The sequence below is a fragment of the Xiphophorus maculatus genome, unplaced genomic scaffold (genome assembly GCF_002775205.1).
Source record: "Xiphophorus maculatus strain JP 163 A unplaced genomic scaffold, X_maculatus-5.0-male Unplaced_Scaffold_BN236, whole genome shotgun sequence".
NCBI classification, from domain to species: Eukaryota; Metazoa; Chordata; class Actinopteri; order Cyprinodontiformes; family Poeciliidae; genus Xiphophorus; species Xiphophorus maculatus.
Genome location: NW_019369827.1, coordinates 56,094 through 72,609, shown reverse-complemented (window position 1 = coordinate 72,609; position 16,516 = coordinate 56,094). Strand labels below are relative to the sequence as shown.

At 41.2% G+C, this 16,516-nt stretch overlaps 3 protein-coding genes and 1 pseudogene across 4 annotated transcripts; 1 reads left to right on the top strand and 3 right to left on the bottom strand.

Annotated features, from left to right (window-relative positions):
• Positions 1-1,140: 1,140 nt before the first annotated feature.
• On the bottom strand, positions 1,141-3,889 carry LOC111608007 (uncharacterized protein C1orf50 homolog). The gene is made up of 5 exons (XM_023330153.1): positions 3,822-3,889; positions 1,701-1,803; positions 1,627-1,638; positions 1,466-1,552; positions 1,141-1,365 (listed from the first exon to the last, which is right to left on the bottom strand). The coding sequence occupies exons 1-5, from the start codon at positions 3,887-3,889 to the stop codon at positions 1,141-1,143; spliced, it is 495 nt and encodes a 164-aa protein (XP_023185921.1).
• LOC111608012 (kinesin-like protein KIN-14N) lies at positions 3,645-6,034 on the bottom strand. Of its 2 annotated transcripts, none has more exons than XM_023330159.1 (2): positions 3,822-6,034; positions 3,645-3,730 (listed from the first exon to the last, which is right to left on the bottom strand). In XM_023330159.1, the coding sequence occupies exon 1, from the start codon at positions 5,138-5,140 to the stop codon at positions 4,025-4,027; it is 1,116 nt and encodes a 371-aa protein (XP_023185927.1). In that variant the 5' UTR covers positions 5,141-6,034; the 3' UTR covers positions 3,645-3,730; positions 3,822-4,024. The 2 variants fall into 2 exon arrangements, with proteins under 2 accessions (XP_023185927.1, XP_023185926.1); XM_023330158.1 differs by having other exon boundaries at positions 3,662-3,734.
• A 3,146-nt stretch (positions 6,035-9,180) lies between these two features.
• Positions 9,181-12,333, bottom strand: LOC111608006 (annotated as a pseudogene).
• Positions 12,334-13,848: 1,515 nt separating this feature from the next.
• On the top strand, positions 13,849-16,198 carry LOC111608010 (TP53-regulating kinase-like). The gene is made up of 2 exons (XM_023330155.1): positions 13,849-14,131; positions 15,574-16,198. The coding sequence occupies exons 1-2, from the start codon at positions 13,927-13,929 to the stop codon at positions 16,059-16,061; spliced, it is 693 nt and encodes a 230-aa protein (XP_023185923.1). The 5' UTR covers positions 13,849-13,926; the 3' UTR covers positions 16,062-16,198.
• Positions 16,199-16,516: the final 318 nt, after the last annotated feature.

Sequence of the window (16,516 nt, the reverse complement as noted above, 5' to 3'; positions counted from 1 at the left end):
CCTCCCCAGAATGATGACATCATCATCCTCATCCTCCCTCATGGATACAGATGACGTTACAATATGAATCCTAAGGGCCAATCAGAGCCCGGCTGACTGTAAATACTTTGTAAATTCGAAGTTTGGAGTTTTTGTTTATAAATAGTTGTTGTTGCACTGAGTTCCTCAGTTGGAACAGCAAACGGCCTGAAGAAGGTTGATCCTCACCGAAACGTCGCGTTTGGTTTGCTGTTAAAAGTGCCTAACGGCGAAGAAAAAAAGTTTCTTGTTTTACCTCGTTTCTGATTCGAGGCGTTATTATTTCTGAAATATGACCGAAGACGAAACTTCGGTGGGTTTTTATTTCGCAGATTATTTGAAATAAATACGGTTTTTACACCTTTATTGAGACAGACTGTATGAGTCGAAGGTTTTTCAGTGTCTGATGAAAATGTTCTCCGCAGATGGTTTGAAATTCCCCCGATTTTTCTTTTAACACCATAATAGCTTAAAGCATTACAAAACAGAAGCCCGTTATATAGAACATTTTATATCATCCTTTACTGTCTAGTCTATTAATGTAGGGGGGATGCATTTTAATTTCTGAGCCAGCCAATATTTGCATCCCCTGTCTATTGTCCTGTTGATATGACAGTGGTTCTCAAATGGGGGTACGCGTACCCCTGGGGGTACGTGGAGGTACTGCAGGGGGTACGTGAAGCTTTTCAAAATATCTTTAAAAAATCAGTAGGCTCCTCATAATAAGTCTTGGGAAAAATTATTTTGTAAAAAGTATGATAAAATATAAATGTGTGTTCATGCACTGAATTTTATATTCAGTATTTAGTTTCAATATCCTTTAAAATAAAACTGACCCCCCCACCAAGTTAGTTTGACCCAGGGCACTCGTCAACGACCTGTCGTTATCATGATTACACTGTAACTATGGAGATGTAGCTAAAGCGTAGCAGCAATGCTGCTGAAAGTACAGATAAAGTGAAAAATAAGGCAAAACCAGAGCCGACGAAGTACAGAACGTACATGGAAAAGTATGTTTTAATGGGATTTACGTCCACGATCTCTGTACCTCTTTTTTATTCCAAAAATGTTTTGCCTGTGTCAGGGGGTACTTGACTAAAAATATATTTTTAAGGGGGTACATCACTGAAAAAAGTTTGCGAACCACTGTGTTAGATAATGCATAAAAATGAATGAAGGTGACAGAACTCGAAGTTCACGTTTCATGGAACCAACCTTAGGGGAGATGATGGAGAAGTATTTCTGTCCAGACGGCCGCTGGTACAAGTAGTACATGTTGCCTGGCTTTTTCACAATATTACAGGCAGCATGGTGGAGGTCAGCGTCTCTCTTTGCTTCTTCTAAAACCTGCGGTCGTCAAACGGCGATCAATGCCACGCGCCATCCGACGGGTGAACGTGACCCGTCTGAACCTAAACACAACCATTTTGTGAATCGACGGTCATACCTTTTTGGCCTGCTCCTGCAGGTACCTGATCTGGTCAGCGATTACTGTCAGTTTGTTGCAAGCGTTGGCTTTGACAAAGTCGTCCCCCTGAGAAACATCCACGTCACTTCAGGAGGGAAAACGCTCTTGTGAGCTAGACAACTTGACAAAACATGCCTCACCTTCTGCACTTGCTCGGCAAGTGCATTGTGACATGCACTTGCCCACTCTGTTGGGGACCCCATGGACCCCCAACAGAGTGGGGGTCCATGGGGTCCCCCACTCTGTTGGTCTGATAGGAGCTGACCAGTTCCATCCCACTGGGGGCCGTGCTGGTCTCAACCAGGTTCACTACAACACTGTCTCATTATAATGAGATAGTAACTCATTATTTTGAGATACTATATCATAATGAGATCATTTATTTTTTTAACAGAGTGACGGAAACGGGCTTCCATAGAAATTAAGAAAATTTCAATACAAAATTTTCAATCATAAAATTATTTTATTTTCTTACAATAAAGCTCCACGAAGCAGCTGGATTTGGTCAGCTGGTTTTTAGCTGCGTCGGTCCGGACCGCGGGGAGCTGCGTCCACCCGACGCAAAGGGGGCGATACTGACGTAAAGCTTTCAGGGTTAGAGGCACATCTACGTCTTCATTTCTATGTCCGCAGTGTCGTCACTGCACGATCCGTGCTGAAATTCTGTTACCCTGTGAAAATCCGCGCCCCCTGTGTCGGGAGCGCGCATTGCAGCCAGAGAGGCGGATCTGATCATTTTCAGATGGTCAGATCTGAAAATGATCTGAAAATGATCTGAAAATGATCTGACCATCATTTTCAGATCATTTGAGTAAAACGTTACTCAAGGCTGAGAGTCAGATGGCTGATTTTACACACTATTAAAACTATGTCACATAAATGTTTACACTACAGGGCAGTTTCTCCTGTCTGAGTCTGTAAGGACAGGATGAGATGTGGGTTAAAGAAAGAAGAAAAACCAAACATTGCTTCTTTTTCTCCATCTAATAGCTTGAGAATGTTTTCTCTCTCCTTCAGAGCTTTCCAGGCCTGATCCTTCTCCTTCTCGGGCCGAGAAATGGAAGACAACTCATATAACTCATACACAACTAAAACAACTCATATAATCATGTCAAGGTTGTAACATTCAGTTTAATCGGCAGCTGTTGTTTTAAAAAGAAGCTATAACAGAATTGTAAAATAAATAAATAAACGAGGTCTTCTTACGCTGTTTTGTGTTGTTATTTTAATCGCCAAGAGAATCGCTCTTTTTCCAACTTTTGTCACTTAAGTCTGAAAAATAAAAGTCAGTCACCAAACACAGTTTTCCAACACGTAGTGTGTATTTCTAATTGTTCGTTGCTGATAGAGGATGGAAGCTGCTGATAGCAGGGCACAAAAATTAAGACTTCCTGAAAAGATGAGAGTGTAGACTTCCTGGTAAATCCTGTTCTAATGTAAAATATGACAGATTACTGGATTAAGGAAATTTATAGTATATTACATGCTATCACATAATATTTTTTCAGAATTTGGAAACAGTTGCTCTTTATTTCCCCAAGTTATGGGGGGAGGAGAGGAGAGAATCGATATTTCAGCTGCCAGAAATTATTTGCCAAAGTTAAAGGAGGAGAACCAAATACTTTAGCCACCTGATATAATCCGTTCCCACTCTATAACATGGGAATAAATTAATTTACCAGCAACTCTTTAACTGTGCTTTGGAAACATTTGCTCTTCATTTCACAAAGGTAAGGGGCTTTGAGATTTAAACTATCTTTCCATAGCTACCTTATATTAAAGTCCTGTAAGGATAAATATCAAACATAGTTTTCAAAATGTAATTTATGAACCATTATACAACATACATAAACCAAATACGAACCTGGAGGCCGATGGGACCCTCTACGAAGCCCTGGAGGTCAGCCTGGAGACCAACAGGACTCGATACGAAGCCCTGGAGGTCAGCCTGGAGACCAACAAGACTCGATACGAAGCCCTGGAGGTCAGCCAGGAGACCAACAGGACTCGCTACGAAGCCCTGGAGGTCAGCCTGGAGACCAACAAGACTCGATACGAAGCCCTGGAGGTCAGCCAGGAGACCAACAGGACTCGCTACGAAGCCCTGGAGGTCAGCCTGGAGACCAACAGGACTCGCTACGAAGCCCTGGAGGTCAGCCTGGAGACCAACAGGACTCGCTACGAAGCCCTGGAGGCAGGCCGGGAGGAGCTTGGGGTCAGCAGACCAAGCTCTTCATCTGACGCCTAACTAAAATAAAAGCAAAACTAGAGTTCATAAGATAAATAAGGGTCTGATGACCTGGCGACAAAGGAATTGTCTGGTGACGAAGGAGACCTGTGTTCGATGGCCTCAAGTTCCCATGGCACCGCAGTCCTGCGGGCCTCAAGCTCTCCTGTCAACATCTTTCAAGCGTTAAGCTTTTCCACCATAAGTCCCCAAGTGTCAAGCTCCCCTGACACGGTAGTTCTGTTGTCCTCTAGTCTTTCTGCCACAGATACTCAAGCATGAAGCTTGGAGCCCTCATCACACTTCTTTATTTAGCAGTACCAAGTGTCAACCCAGTACCTGATAGTACCTGTTTGGTACATTTTCAGGAAGGTATTGGAAACGCCAGTGATGACACGTCTGAATATAGGCTGCTTCTGTAGCTGATCTGAAACTGATTTGATGTTTTCGCTGGTTTTCTGGTTCAGCTGCTCCAGTTTAAGCTGCAGGTCGGTGTTCATATTCTTTAAGTCAGTATTTTTCTGCTCCAGGATCTCGTTTTCCTGCTCCAAGGCGGTGTTGATATTCTCCAAGATAGAACATTTCTGCTCCAGAGAGGTGCTTCTCAGCGTCAGGGCGGTGTTTATCTGTTCCAAGAAGTTGCTTTTCTCCTCCAAGGAGGCTCTTTTCTGCTCCAAGACGGTGTTTATCTCATCGAAAATGGTGTTTTCCATCTCCAGGGTATTTCTTTCCCTTTCCAGGGCATGGTTTATATGTTCCAGAGTCGTGTTTTTATTCCCTAGAGCAGTTTTTTCCTTCTCCAGGGTACTTTTTTCTTTCTCCAGGGTGTTAATTCTCTGTTCCAGAGCGGTGCTTTTCTGCCCTAGGGCAGTTTTTTCCTGCTCCAGCGTATTTTTTTCTTTCTCCAGGACATTGTTTCTCTGCTGAAGAGCGGTGCTTTTCTGCCCTAGGGCAGTTTTTTCCTGCTGCAGGGTGTTTTTTTCCTTCTCCAGGGCATTGATTCTCTGCTTCAGGGAGGTGCTTTTGTTCTCCAAGGCAGTGGTATTCTGCTCCAGGGTGGTGTTGTTCTCCTTTAACGTTTTGTTTACGTGCAACAGTTTGTTTAATTCCTCGTCTTTGTCTTGAAGCTTGTCTTTTTCAAATGTAGCTTGTTCTATGTTCAGAACTTGCATCTTCAGCTCCTCATTTCTTTCAATCAGAGACTGTTTTACAATGGACATCATGCCAACTTCGTTCAATATTCCATGGGGCTTCTGTGTCTCTTCAGCTAATGTCTGTTGTACTTTTTCCTTCCCAGAATCACAAGATGATGTCTTACTGCTGCGACTCATTGTTGATCCCGTTTCTCTGGACAAATCCAAAAACTTCTCAATGATTTTCTTTACTTGTGTGTTAGAATTTGCCTCTTTATCTCGAAAAGCTTTCATTTTCAATCTCTTGTTAGGATACTACTACGTGCTCTCTGTCTCTCTTCTTCAATGGTTATGACCGTAGAATTCAAGCGTGCAGCTCTGTGATGCCCTCTAGCTCCACAAAGTGTGCATCGCTCTTTGTGACATCAATTTGCGTGATGTCACACATTGATGTCACTGCCTCAGCAGAACAACTAGAAAACTGCTGAAGTTTGAATAAAAACAAACTTTACGGCTGAACGCTGCTCGGCTTAGCTGATGGCTATTGGAGACAGTTCAGCTGGTAATATGTCACCAAGGCTGAAATCCACACTGGGGAGCCAATGGACTGGCACAGCAGGGTGCGAGGACCACAGGTCAAAAGGAAACATTGTGTCCGAAAACAGAAAAAGGGGAAACGGGCCTGTTGACCCAGCTGACGCCAACTCAACCTCTCTCTAGCTAAGCAAGGTTGGTGGAATCAAATAATGTTCTCGCTCTTTGGTTACCTAGCAACAGCCTGTTGAGTCACTTGCGCAGCAGCAGTTTCTGGTTTCACCTCCATTCCTCATAATTGCTTAGAAATAAAAAAAAGAAATTAAAAAGCATTGTGATGTGAAAACTATGGATTAAACAAGAATGTATTCCAAATATTGAAAACAGAAAAACTAACAAAAACATTATTGATACAGATATAAGACACTTATTTCATGATATTGTAATATTGTTCAGCCTTACCATAATTAGACTATTTCTGTGTTTAAAATCCATTTTAATTAGTTATTATTTAGGATTATTTTCTGAGAAATTGAGTTTGATTAGTTTGAATGTAATTACTGAAATTCGTGGTTTGGGTAATGTTATCATTAACCAAATCTATATGACTCACAACAACATTTAATTTCCCTTTGGGATCAGTAAAGTTGAATTTTGAAGACAACACTTTACCAAGTTTTTTTTTTCTTTTTGTCCAGTTTCTAGTGAAAATATTTTAGTACACTTAAAATAAGACAAAAATGACTAAACTTTTCAGCAAGATATAGAAGCTTGTTTAAGTAAATAATTCCTTAAAATTGCTGAAGAATTATTAGTTCCATTCACAGAATATGATACTTAAAACAAAACATTCTTCCCCAGTTATAAGTGAAATAATCTAGTATTTTTTCCATCAATATTAAGGAATCACTGACGTAAAACAAGCTCCTATATCTTCCTGAAAAGTTACTCATAAGTTAGTTGTGTCTTATCCTAAATGTACTAAGATGTTTGCACAATAAACTGGACCAAAACTACGTGGTGAGGTTTAGTGTTTTTGCAGTGAGGGAGCTGAAAACAATCGGAAATCATTTTTATTTCCAAAAGATGTAAAACATTATGCTAAATTATGCACTAAAATAAAGCACACTGAAGTTCATAGTTATAATGTGAAAAGTTTTGCATTAATATGATTAATCTGTCAGTTATTAATTGGAAGAACAAACATGTGTGTGAGAAGAAAACTCCTCTTCGTAGGAAGTGATGGGGCTTCTGTCCACAAACCTTCTTTATCCACCAGCTCCTGGTCGATTTTACTGCTCCCAAACCTCACTAAAAATACAAAATAAAATAAAATAAGAGAAAGCATTGTTTATCAATCCGCCACGGTGGATTATCCCTCCCCTCAGACTTAAAGCTAACTGGACTCTCACCTATTAATTTGTCATAATCGGCTCCCTTGGCGTTGGTGGTTGAAACGGTCCATGGATCCACCGTGTCGTCCTCACCGGCCAAATCTGCTGCCGTTCTGTTGTTCGGCGCAGCATCGTTCACTGACGTCCTGCTTTGTAGTCCTGACCAGTCATCTGTTTGTAGCCCATTTTCAGCTTCAGTAGCAGCTGGACAGCAGCATCAACCTCAGCCTGCAGAAAAATAAATAAAACAGGGGCAAAAAAACAAACAATATCATCAATTAGGCAAAAACTAAAACCAGTAAAATCAGTACTTTGCATGTTTGCCTTAGGTTCCTGAGTTTGCTGTGGTGTGTTGGTTTATGTATGTTGTATAATGGTTAATAAGTGACATTTTGAAAACTATGTTTGGTATTTATCCTTACAGGACTTTAATATAAGGTAGCTATGGAAAGATAGTTTAAACCCCAAAGCCTCTTACCTTTGTGAAATGAAGAGCAAATGTTTCCAAAGCAACAGTTAAAGAGTTGCTGGTAAATTAATTTATTCCCATGTTATAGAGTGGGAACGGATTATATCAGGTGGCTAAAGTATTTGGTTCTCCTCCTTTAACTTTGGAAAATAATAATCAAATGTCACCAAATCCACAGGATTTGTTGTTGATGAAGAGAGGAATCGACATAGTTAAAGAGTTTGTGAAAAAATAATAAGGTCCCATGTCATGGAGGGGGAACAAATTTTTTCAAGTGGCTAAAATATATGGTTCCCCCCCAAGTAAGTTTGGTAAATAAAGGGTATATATTACCAAATTCACAGGATTTGTTACTGATGAAGAGGAGACTAAGAACAGTTAAAGGAGATTGTGAGAAAAACAATTATCTCCCATGTTATGTCTGGGGAACAGGTTATTTCAGGCAGCTAAAATATGTGGTTCCCCCTTTTAACTTTGGCAAATAATGAGCAAATGTTTTCAAACTTACATAATTTATTGTTGATGAAGAGAGGAATAAACAGAGTTAAAGACTTGTTTAACATTTGTTCCCATGTTATAGAGGGGAAACGGATTATTTCAGATGGCTAAAATATACAATTCCCCCCTCATAACTTTGGCAAATAATGATAAAATGTCACCAAATTCACAGGATTCGTTGTTGATGAAGAGAGGAATAAGCACCGTTAAAGACTTTCTGGAAAATTAATTTGTTCCCATGTTAGGGAGGGGGAACGGATTATTTCTGGCAGCTGAAATATCGATTCTCTCCTTTCCTCCCCCCATAACTTTGGGAAATAAAGAGCAACTCCAAATTCGTTTGTAGGAGGCAGATGGAAATGGAAATAAGGCGTCCACTGGCACTAACCCCATACAAACATGTGTCTGTTCAAAAATAACTAGAAACTTCCATTTTAAGCTTCGTGGTGTGCTCAGACACTAAATCAATCTGAACATTCAAAACAGGCATCAGATTTTAAGAAATGGCCATTTTAAGCTTCTCTCGGTGAGAAAACGTTTATTTTTCCCACATTGTTGTAACTCCATTTCAACACTCCTAACAGACACATAAATGATGGAAACAACTAGAAACTTAGTTTTTAAGATTTCCTATGTGTTCAGACAGAAAATGAACCTGAACACTGGAAGCATCAGGTTTTAAGGAATCACAATTTCAGGGATAGAATGCTTTATTCCTCTACTTTGGGATCAACAAAGTATTTTTGAATTCAATTCAATTCAACTGAAGAAGCAATGAGTAACAGAGAGGGCCAGAGATACCGGCAGTGTACTGCAGCCCAGCTGCTTCTATTATTCCAATACCAACAGTCTGACTGATCCCAGTGCTCCGTAATCACCAGTAGAGGGCGCAATCACCATACATTTTAAAAGCACATAGCTACGAAGGGAATGGGTGGCCTATTTATGATTTTTAAGGTTTTCATATGATTGACACGCAATTTAGAGTGAGCAAAATTTAGAGTGAGTGATGACGCTCAGCTCTGACAACTAGCCACGGATCTGCTAAGAAGTAGCAGTTTGCGACTTCCTTTGTTTTTGTCCATTGTGTCATTGTGAGGTTTGGGACATGGCTGAAAAGGAGGTGTACGATGATGCAGTGGAAGGAAGGGTCATCAATGAAGAATACAAGATCTTGTGCTTGTCATTTTGTTTCGTTTCAGTACTGTACGTTAATGTTGCTTCTTTAGTTGAACAGTTCTCTAGGCTTTCGGATTTCTTTTCTTTGAATGTTTCTGGATGTTCTCTCTTCCTTACTTCAGTCCTGTTGATAGAAATGCTTTAATGTCAAAACTTTGTTTTAGACGTCACACTTTCACGTGTGTCTTTAAAATTACCTACCTCTAGAGCCCCGCAAAGCTTTCGCCCTTAAACGTCAGAGGCTGTACCTGGGCCTATCATCAACGTACCTGGGCCTTCTCCGTCTCTTTGCTGCAGACGTCTCTCAGGCTCTTGATCTTGGCCTTCAGCTGACGGGTCTCTCCGATGATCGCTTGGATCTTATCCGCCATCTCCTCGCGTTTCTGGTGGATTTGGTTGCACTGCCTGGAGAACAGCTGGTGTTAGGTTGCCAAACGAACGCATTGCTCAGGTTAACTCTACGGGTCGAGACGTTTGAGTCGGTACCCCAGCACTTCCTGGACATGGTGTTCCTTCGTCTCTCTCTTCTTCTGCCTGCGGATGTTCTGTTTGCACTCCTTATCCAGCTTCATGCCCAGAGCCCGCTTCAGCTGGACCTCCTCGCTGCACAGACTTTTCAGCTCCTTTTGCATCTTCTAGCTTTGAATCAACAGCTCCTGGTACTGTTAACATGCAACATTAGAAACAAAAAAAACAACCTTTAAATATTGTTTTCCCTTTACCAACTTCTACTGTGTGCGTTCTATAGTGAACATTAGGTCACATTTCCCCACTCTGACAGCTGTTCTGTTCATATTTTGTCATACCACAACCACAAACCGTTTTGTTGGGGTTTCACCCAGCAGAGCAACACAAGTGACTGAATAACTGTTATGTGAATGGAAAAATGTTTTTACAAATAAAAATAGGAAACGTGTGGCGTTTATTTTGTAGAATCGTCTTCTGGCTGCAGGCATGTCTCTTCTAGCTTCGAACATCTAAACACCGAACGATAGCTCAGTCAGATGGATCGTCTCTGAAAAAGATGGAAGCTTAGGAATTTGAAACCCGACACCCAGGTGGATGTAAGAGCGGAGCGTACCTCTTCCTGACGCAGCCTGGTGTTGTTCATGCTGCTCTCCAGGTCCTGCAGCAGGCTGTTCATCTGCTGGAGCTCGGCCTCAGCGTGGGCCACGCTCTGCACCCTGTTCTGCATCTCCACCACATACTCGTCTGTTTCTGCCTTAAAGTAAAAAAAATTAAAAATTTAAAAAATTAAACGGGTGTGCGAGAAATCCCAACATATTGGCTCTATTCTGTAACAGGGTTGTATTTCTATGTTATTCTAATTACACAAAATGTCTTCTGTTACTCAGATTGTTCTTATGCTTGACTAAACACTTCAGAAACTGCTATGATGTGACATTAAGATCAGGCGCTCCCCGTCTTTATCTTTTCTTCATCTGTGCCATGGTTTTGTCCAGTCATTTGTGCTCTTAGGCCCAAACCTTTTGTAATGTTGTCCTACAGAAGTTGGTTATTTTTCACCCAAATACATCCAGTTTATAGATTTATAGAGTTGACCTTAGATTGTTATATACTTTTATATAACAGACGGTTTAATCCTAGTAACTAGTGCAACGCAGGAAAGATCGAGTTACATCTGCAGACCAAACATTTTCCTACTTACTATGGAGTTCTTGATTTTCTTCACAGCTTCCTTCATCTTCTCCTTCTGGCTCTTCAGTTCCTCTGGAGACTCCACGATCTGAGACTTGAGTTTGGTGATGTCCTCTTTCAGGTTAATGACGTCCACCTTCACTTGGGACTGAAACACAAATAGACACACATGTACACGTTTATAGACACAGCAGAGACTCGGCGAGCTTAGACATACGAGTCTGGATCACATACCAGCTTCTGCGTCTTCTCTGCTATTTTGGTTTTCCACTCTGCAATGTTTTCGTTTTTGACGTTCTGAAAGGAAAACGACAGTGTCAGACTTCAACTGAACACACAATTACACACCACAACTTCGACCGTGTGTGTCCGTGTCGGCGCCTACCACTTCCTGGTATTCATGCACGGTGGTGGCCTGCAGCTCAGAGAGAGCGGCAGCCAGCTCATCTACCTCGGCCTGCTGCTCTGGTGGGATGGTCCTGGGTCAGGAAGAGACGGATGAGAACACGTCGCACTGACCCCGATGACATCGGAGGTGTGTTGTCCGATCCGGACTGACTGAGATCTGTCGGTGAGGAAGTCTAGCAGCCAGTTGCGCAGGGGGGGTGCTGAAGCCCAGGTGTCCCAGTTTTCCTGCCAGATGCTGTGGGATGATTGTGTTGAACGCTGAGCTGAAGTCCAGGAACAACATCCGCACATGAGTGTTCTTCTCCTCCAGGTGAGCCAGGCTCAGGTAGGGCGGAGGAGATGGCGTCCTCAGTGGAGCGGTTTCGGCGGTAGGCAAACTGGAACGGGTCGAATGTGGAGGGGAGTCTGGAGACGATGTGTTCTTTTACCAGCCTTTCAAAGCACTTCATCATGATGGGAGTCAGTGCCACAGGCCGGTAATCGTTGAAAGAGGTGACTTGAGGTTTCTTTGGCACCGGAATGATGGAGGCAGTGTTGAGACAGGCTGGCACTGTGGCTTGGTCCAGTTTGGCTTGGTCCAGTGAGGTGTTAAAATGTCTGTTAGGACACCAGCCAGCTGACCTGCGCATTCCCTGAACACCCGCCCAGGTATGTTGTCGGGGCCTGGGGCCTTCCGTGGGTTGACTCTTTTCAGAGTCTTCAACACATCGGCTGTGTCCAGGCAGAGTGCCTCCTCTTCCTGGTGGGGAACAGTTTTCTTTGCTGGAGTACTGTTCAGTGCCTCGAACCTCCCAACAAAGTTATTGAGTCCATTTAGAAAGTCAGCATCAACTTCACCCACTGGGGGGAGGATGGATTGTAATCTGTGATCGCCTTTATGCCTTGCCACATACTTCTGGTGTTGCTGGTGTCGTGGAAGAACTCCTGTATTTTCTGACTGTGTTTAGCCAATCCAGAGCCAAGATAAGCATTTGTTTAATTTGGGATATTGTTAAAAAAAATCAGTTTTAAATGGCGACATTTTGACTGTCCAACCAATGTATCAGAAAAGCTATGAAAGAAATGCAATGTTAAATCCAATATGGAAATCCAACGTCGTGCTGACCCGTGCTGCTACTGGAGTTTTTTTATTTTTTATTTATTGCATCAAAATGTTAATACAATGTATACAAAAGGGGAAAACGAGAAAAACAAAGTGCCAGGGGATACAAGGGAAAAAAAACAACAGAAAGCATAACACAAGGAGCCAAAACAGAAACAAACACAAGGCATCGCTTCAGGGAATACAACCAACGAACTTCAGGGCTTCCAGATTCCCCACAGCCCTGGGATTGGTAGAGGTCCATATAGACCCTGCATAGTGTTGTAATTCAGATAAAAACAGATCAAATAGAGGCTTTGTGCCAGAAAATTTGCATTTATGAATATGAAATTTAACTAGAATTAACAATAGATTAATTACATAAAAATGATTCTTATTAGCAGGACAGACATTGTAGAAACCAAAAAGTACATCTGTGTATAAAAGTGAAAAACTATTGAGAATATGAGATTGAATATAATAAACAAAGTCTTTCCAGAATGAGACAGCGAAGGGTCACCTCCAGAATAAGTGGACTATTGTCTCACTGTCCAAATTACAGAAAGAGCAGCTACGGTCTATATCCTGGGGCAGGTTTTGTTTTGCAGGGTAGCACCAGTGGAGAAGTTTGAAGCACACATCACAAGGTTTGTTCCTAACGAAGTATTTGGAGGGGAGAGTCCAAACCGTTGACCATTTGATATCAGAAACAAAAACTGTCTCCAGTAGTGGGTCACATAAGGTGTAGTAGCAATGTTCTTCTGAAATAAGGATCTTATATTTTTGTTTCTAGTGGAGGGTTTAGAGGAAAAACACATTTTACCCACAACAGATTCAGAAACAGAAGAGTGTGTGTCTGCAGCTCTGTCCTCCCCAGAATGATGACATCATCATCCTCATCCTCCCTCATGGATACAGATGACGTTACAATATGAATCCTAAGGGCCAATCAGAGCCCGGCTGACTGTAAATACTTTGTAAATTCGAAGTTTGGAGTTTTTGTTTATAAATAGTTGTTGTTGCACTGAGTTCCTCAGTTGGAACAGCAAACGGCCTGAAGAAGGTTGATCCTCACCGAAACGTCGCGTTTGGTTTGCTGTTAAAAGTGCCTAACGGCGAAGAAAAAAAGTTTCTTGTTTTACCTCGTTTCTGATTCGAGGCGTTATTATTTCTGAAATATGACCGAAGACGAAACTTTTAAAGATATTCGTAACATTATCACGTTTCTTAACCATGTAAGCCCTAAAACGGTGGGTTTTTATTTCGCAGATTATTTGAAATAAATACGGTTTTTACACCTTTATTGAGACACACTGTATGAGTCGAAGGTTTTTCAGTGTCTGATGAAAATGTTCTCCGCAGATGGTTTGAAATTCCCCCGATTTTTTCTTTTAACACCATAATAGCTTAAAGCATTACAAAACAGAAGCCCGTTATATAGAACATTTTATATCATCCTTTACTGTCTAGTCTATTAATGTAGGAGGATGCATTTTAATTTCTGAGCCAGCCAATATTTGCATCCCCTGTCTATTGTCCTGTTGATATGAAACTTACAGCAGTAGCTCAGAGAACAAGTGTCATTACAAATTATTTATATTTATATGTATAGGTAGGATTTATTTAATTTATTTCATTTATTATTAGTAGTAGTAGTAGTAGGAGTTTATATATATATATATAAATAGATAGACCATCACGAACCACACTCCATACCAGTAAGTGGCGGTAATGCTACTAAAAGTTTGTTGCCAACCGCCAATAAATCCAAGAAGAAGAAGAAGGAGGAGGAGGAGGAGGAGAAGAAGAAGAAGAAGAAGAAGGAGGAACATTCTCCGAGTGGACCCGTCGGAGCGTCATGGCGGTCCCTCAGTTTCTCTCTACGGCGGAGTTGGTCAAACAAGGAGCGGAAGCTCGCTTGTATCGGGCAGCGTTCTTAGGAAAGCCGACAATAATCAAAGAAAGGTTTCCTAAACTCTACCGACATCCAGAGCTGCACGACAAGCTGAACTCTCGCAGAACAGCTCATGAGGTCCGCTCCATCCTGCGCTGCAGAAAAGCAGGTGGGTCCTCGGTGAAGTTCGGCAGACGTTCACCCAGTGTTTATATATACAGTACAGACCAAAGGTTTGGACACACCTTCTAATTCAATGGGTTTTCTTTATTTTCATGACTATTTATAAGGCAAGAAATCCCACTTATTAACCTAACAGGGCTCACCTATGAAGTGAAAACCATTTCAGGTGACGACCTCTTGAAGCTCATCAAGAAAATGCAGAGTGTGAGCAAAGCAGTAATCACAGCTAAAGGTTGCTACTTTGAAGAAACTAGAATATAAGGGCTATTTTCAGTTGTTTTACACTTTTTTGTTTAGTGCATATTTCCACATGTGTTATTCATAGTTTTGATGCCTTCAGTGTGAATCTACAATGTCAATAGTCATGAAAATAAAGGAAACTCATTGAATTAAAAGGTGTGTCCAAACTTTTGGTCTGTACTGCATATATATATATATATATATATATATATATATATATATATATATATATGGACTTCAGCCCATATATATAACAAAAAAACAACAACAACAAAAGAACATGCAGCGATGTTTTCATATCATGTGTTTAAGTGCCTCCGTAACGCAGTATTTCCCTTAAGGACCATCAACAAAGTTCTAGTAATTTGGCAAAAATATGTCTGATAAATAAGCAGATTTGTATTCATTATTGATGAAGGCAAATCAATTATTTCATGAATTGGTCTGTAGTTTGGTGTGCTTGATTTTAGTGAGATCTGAATGACTTATCAAGTATGTACGTAACTGATCACACACATTTGTGTGTGTGTGTGTGTGTGTGTGTAGACTGGCTTTAAACCATGATCTGTTAAATCATATTTTAGTGTTTTCCCTATAGCCTGGTATCAGGCATCTCTTCTTTTAAAAGGTTGATGAAATGTTGTACGTGGTCTCTGCCCAAATAGATAAATAAATAGCGTTACAGTTAGTCGAAACAAGTAGACAAACAACAACAACAACAAAACTTCCAAGTAAACATCCATGTAGTTAATCTGCAGTTGATTGATCTTATCAATTGACTAACGATTAATTGATAAGCGGCCATTCTCCTATAAACCCGAGTTTTCTATTGCATCAAGATGGCCGACCGTCTTTTCATAACATGAAAGGCTATGTTTTATATGCTCAATTAAAAAAAACAGAATTTAATTTCTTCTCTCACCTTATTAAACTTAAACATGTGTGAAATATAGCAACACATAAACCTCTTAGGTTGCTGTCTTTCATAAATAAACTTTTCTTAAGAAAATTCACTGTCAGTTTTTGTTTGCCCAATTTTGTCCCAATATTTTGAGTTCTATATTCAGATTGAATTAATTTTTTTTTTTTAAATAGTTTTACAAAAAACAAAACAAACAAAACTCTTTTTTTTTTTTTTTTTACAGACTGATGTAATGTACTTGACCATGTTTTATTTTTCCTCATCAGGTATTCCGGCTCCAGCTGTCTACTTCGTGGACTACAAGTACCACTGCATCTTCTTGGAGGAAATCGTTGGCTCCTCGACTCTGCGTGACCACATCAACTCCGTTCAGCGGCGCGACTCCTGCGCAGACCGAGGTCTGCACGAGCTAGCCGAGAGAGTCGGTCGGATCTTAGCCAAAATGCACGACGAGAACGTCATCCACGGCGACCTGACCACCTCCAACATGCTGCTGAGGCACCGGCCAGAGGCCACGGAACCGGAGCTCGTCTTCATCGACTTCGGCCTGAGTTACATTTCGGCTTTGCCCGAGGACAAGGGCGTGGATCTGTTTGTCCTGGAGAAGGCTTTTCTCAGTACTCACCCCGACACAGACGTGCTGTTTGAGAAGCTGCTAAAGAGCTACGCTGCCACTTCCAAGATGTCGGCGTCAGTCATCAAAAAGCTTGACGAGGTACGGCTGAGAGGGAGGAAGAGGTCCATGGTGGGGTGATCATGAGGTGGACGGACGAACACTTAGTTTGAGGTTCAGACGAGTGGTCAACGATTGGACAGGGTGAAGTTATTAATCTGTATGATGCTGTGCTATAAATGAAACAAACACACTTGTTAATAAAATGTTGCAAGTTATTAATGCTTCTTTTTATCCGTACTGAATGTTACATTGCAAATTGAGGTTCCCTCTGTTTATTGTTCCATAGAAATTGATAGGATCTGTGTGTTAAGAAAGGTGTGGATAAAAGTTCCCACACCTTTTGATCCAATTACAGTGTATAGATCAGACTCATCCCCAAAGAGCATAAATTTGATTAACATGGAATAGAGGCTGGGTGGTCAACAAGCAGGAGTCTTAAAGTCAAATTCCTGGTTTGCAGAGAGCTTCAACAGCATCGAAAACTATTTGTTCTGTTATTCTTACAGAAGTGTTCAAATTTCCCACAGAAACCA

Coding starts and splice junctions, on each gene's coding strand:
- LOC111608007 (XM_023330153.1), bottom strand. CDS start 3,889: ATGTTGACAGGAGAGCTTGAGGCCCGCAGGACTGCGGTGCCATGGGAA. Junction 1,804..3,821: donor CTTGAGGCCATCGAACACAG/GTCTCCTTCGTC, acceptor ATAATGAGACAG/TGTTGTAGTGAACCTGGTTG. Junction 1,366..1,465: donor TGCAGGAGCAGGCCAAAAAG/GTATGACCGTCG, acceptor TGACGACCGCAG/GTTTTAGAAGAAGCAAAGAG.
- LOC111608012 (XM_023330159.1), bottom strand. CDS start 5,140: ATGAAAGCTTTTCGAGATAAAGAGGCAAATTCTAACACACAAGTAAAG.
- LOC111608010 (XM_023330155.1), top strand. CDS start 13,927: ATGGCGGTCCCTCAGTTTCTCTCTACGGCGGAGTTGGTCAAACAAGGA. Junction 14,132..15,573: donor CCTGCGCTGCAGAAAAGCAG/GTGGGTCCTCGG, acceptor TTTCCTCATCAG/GTATTCCGGCTCCAGCTGTC.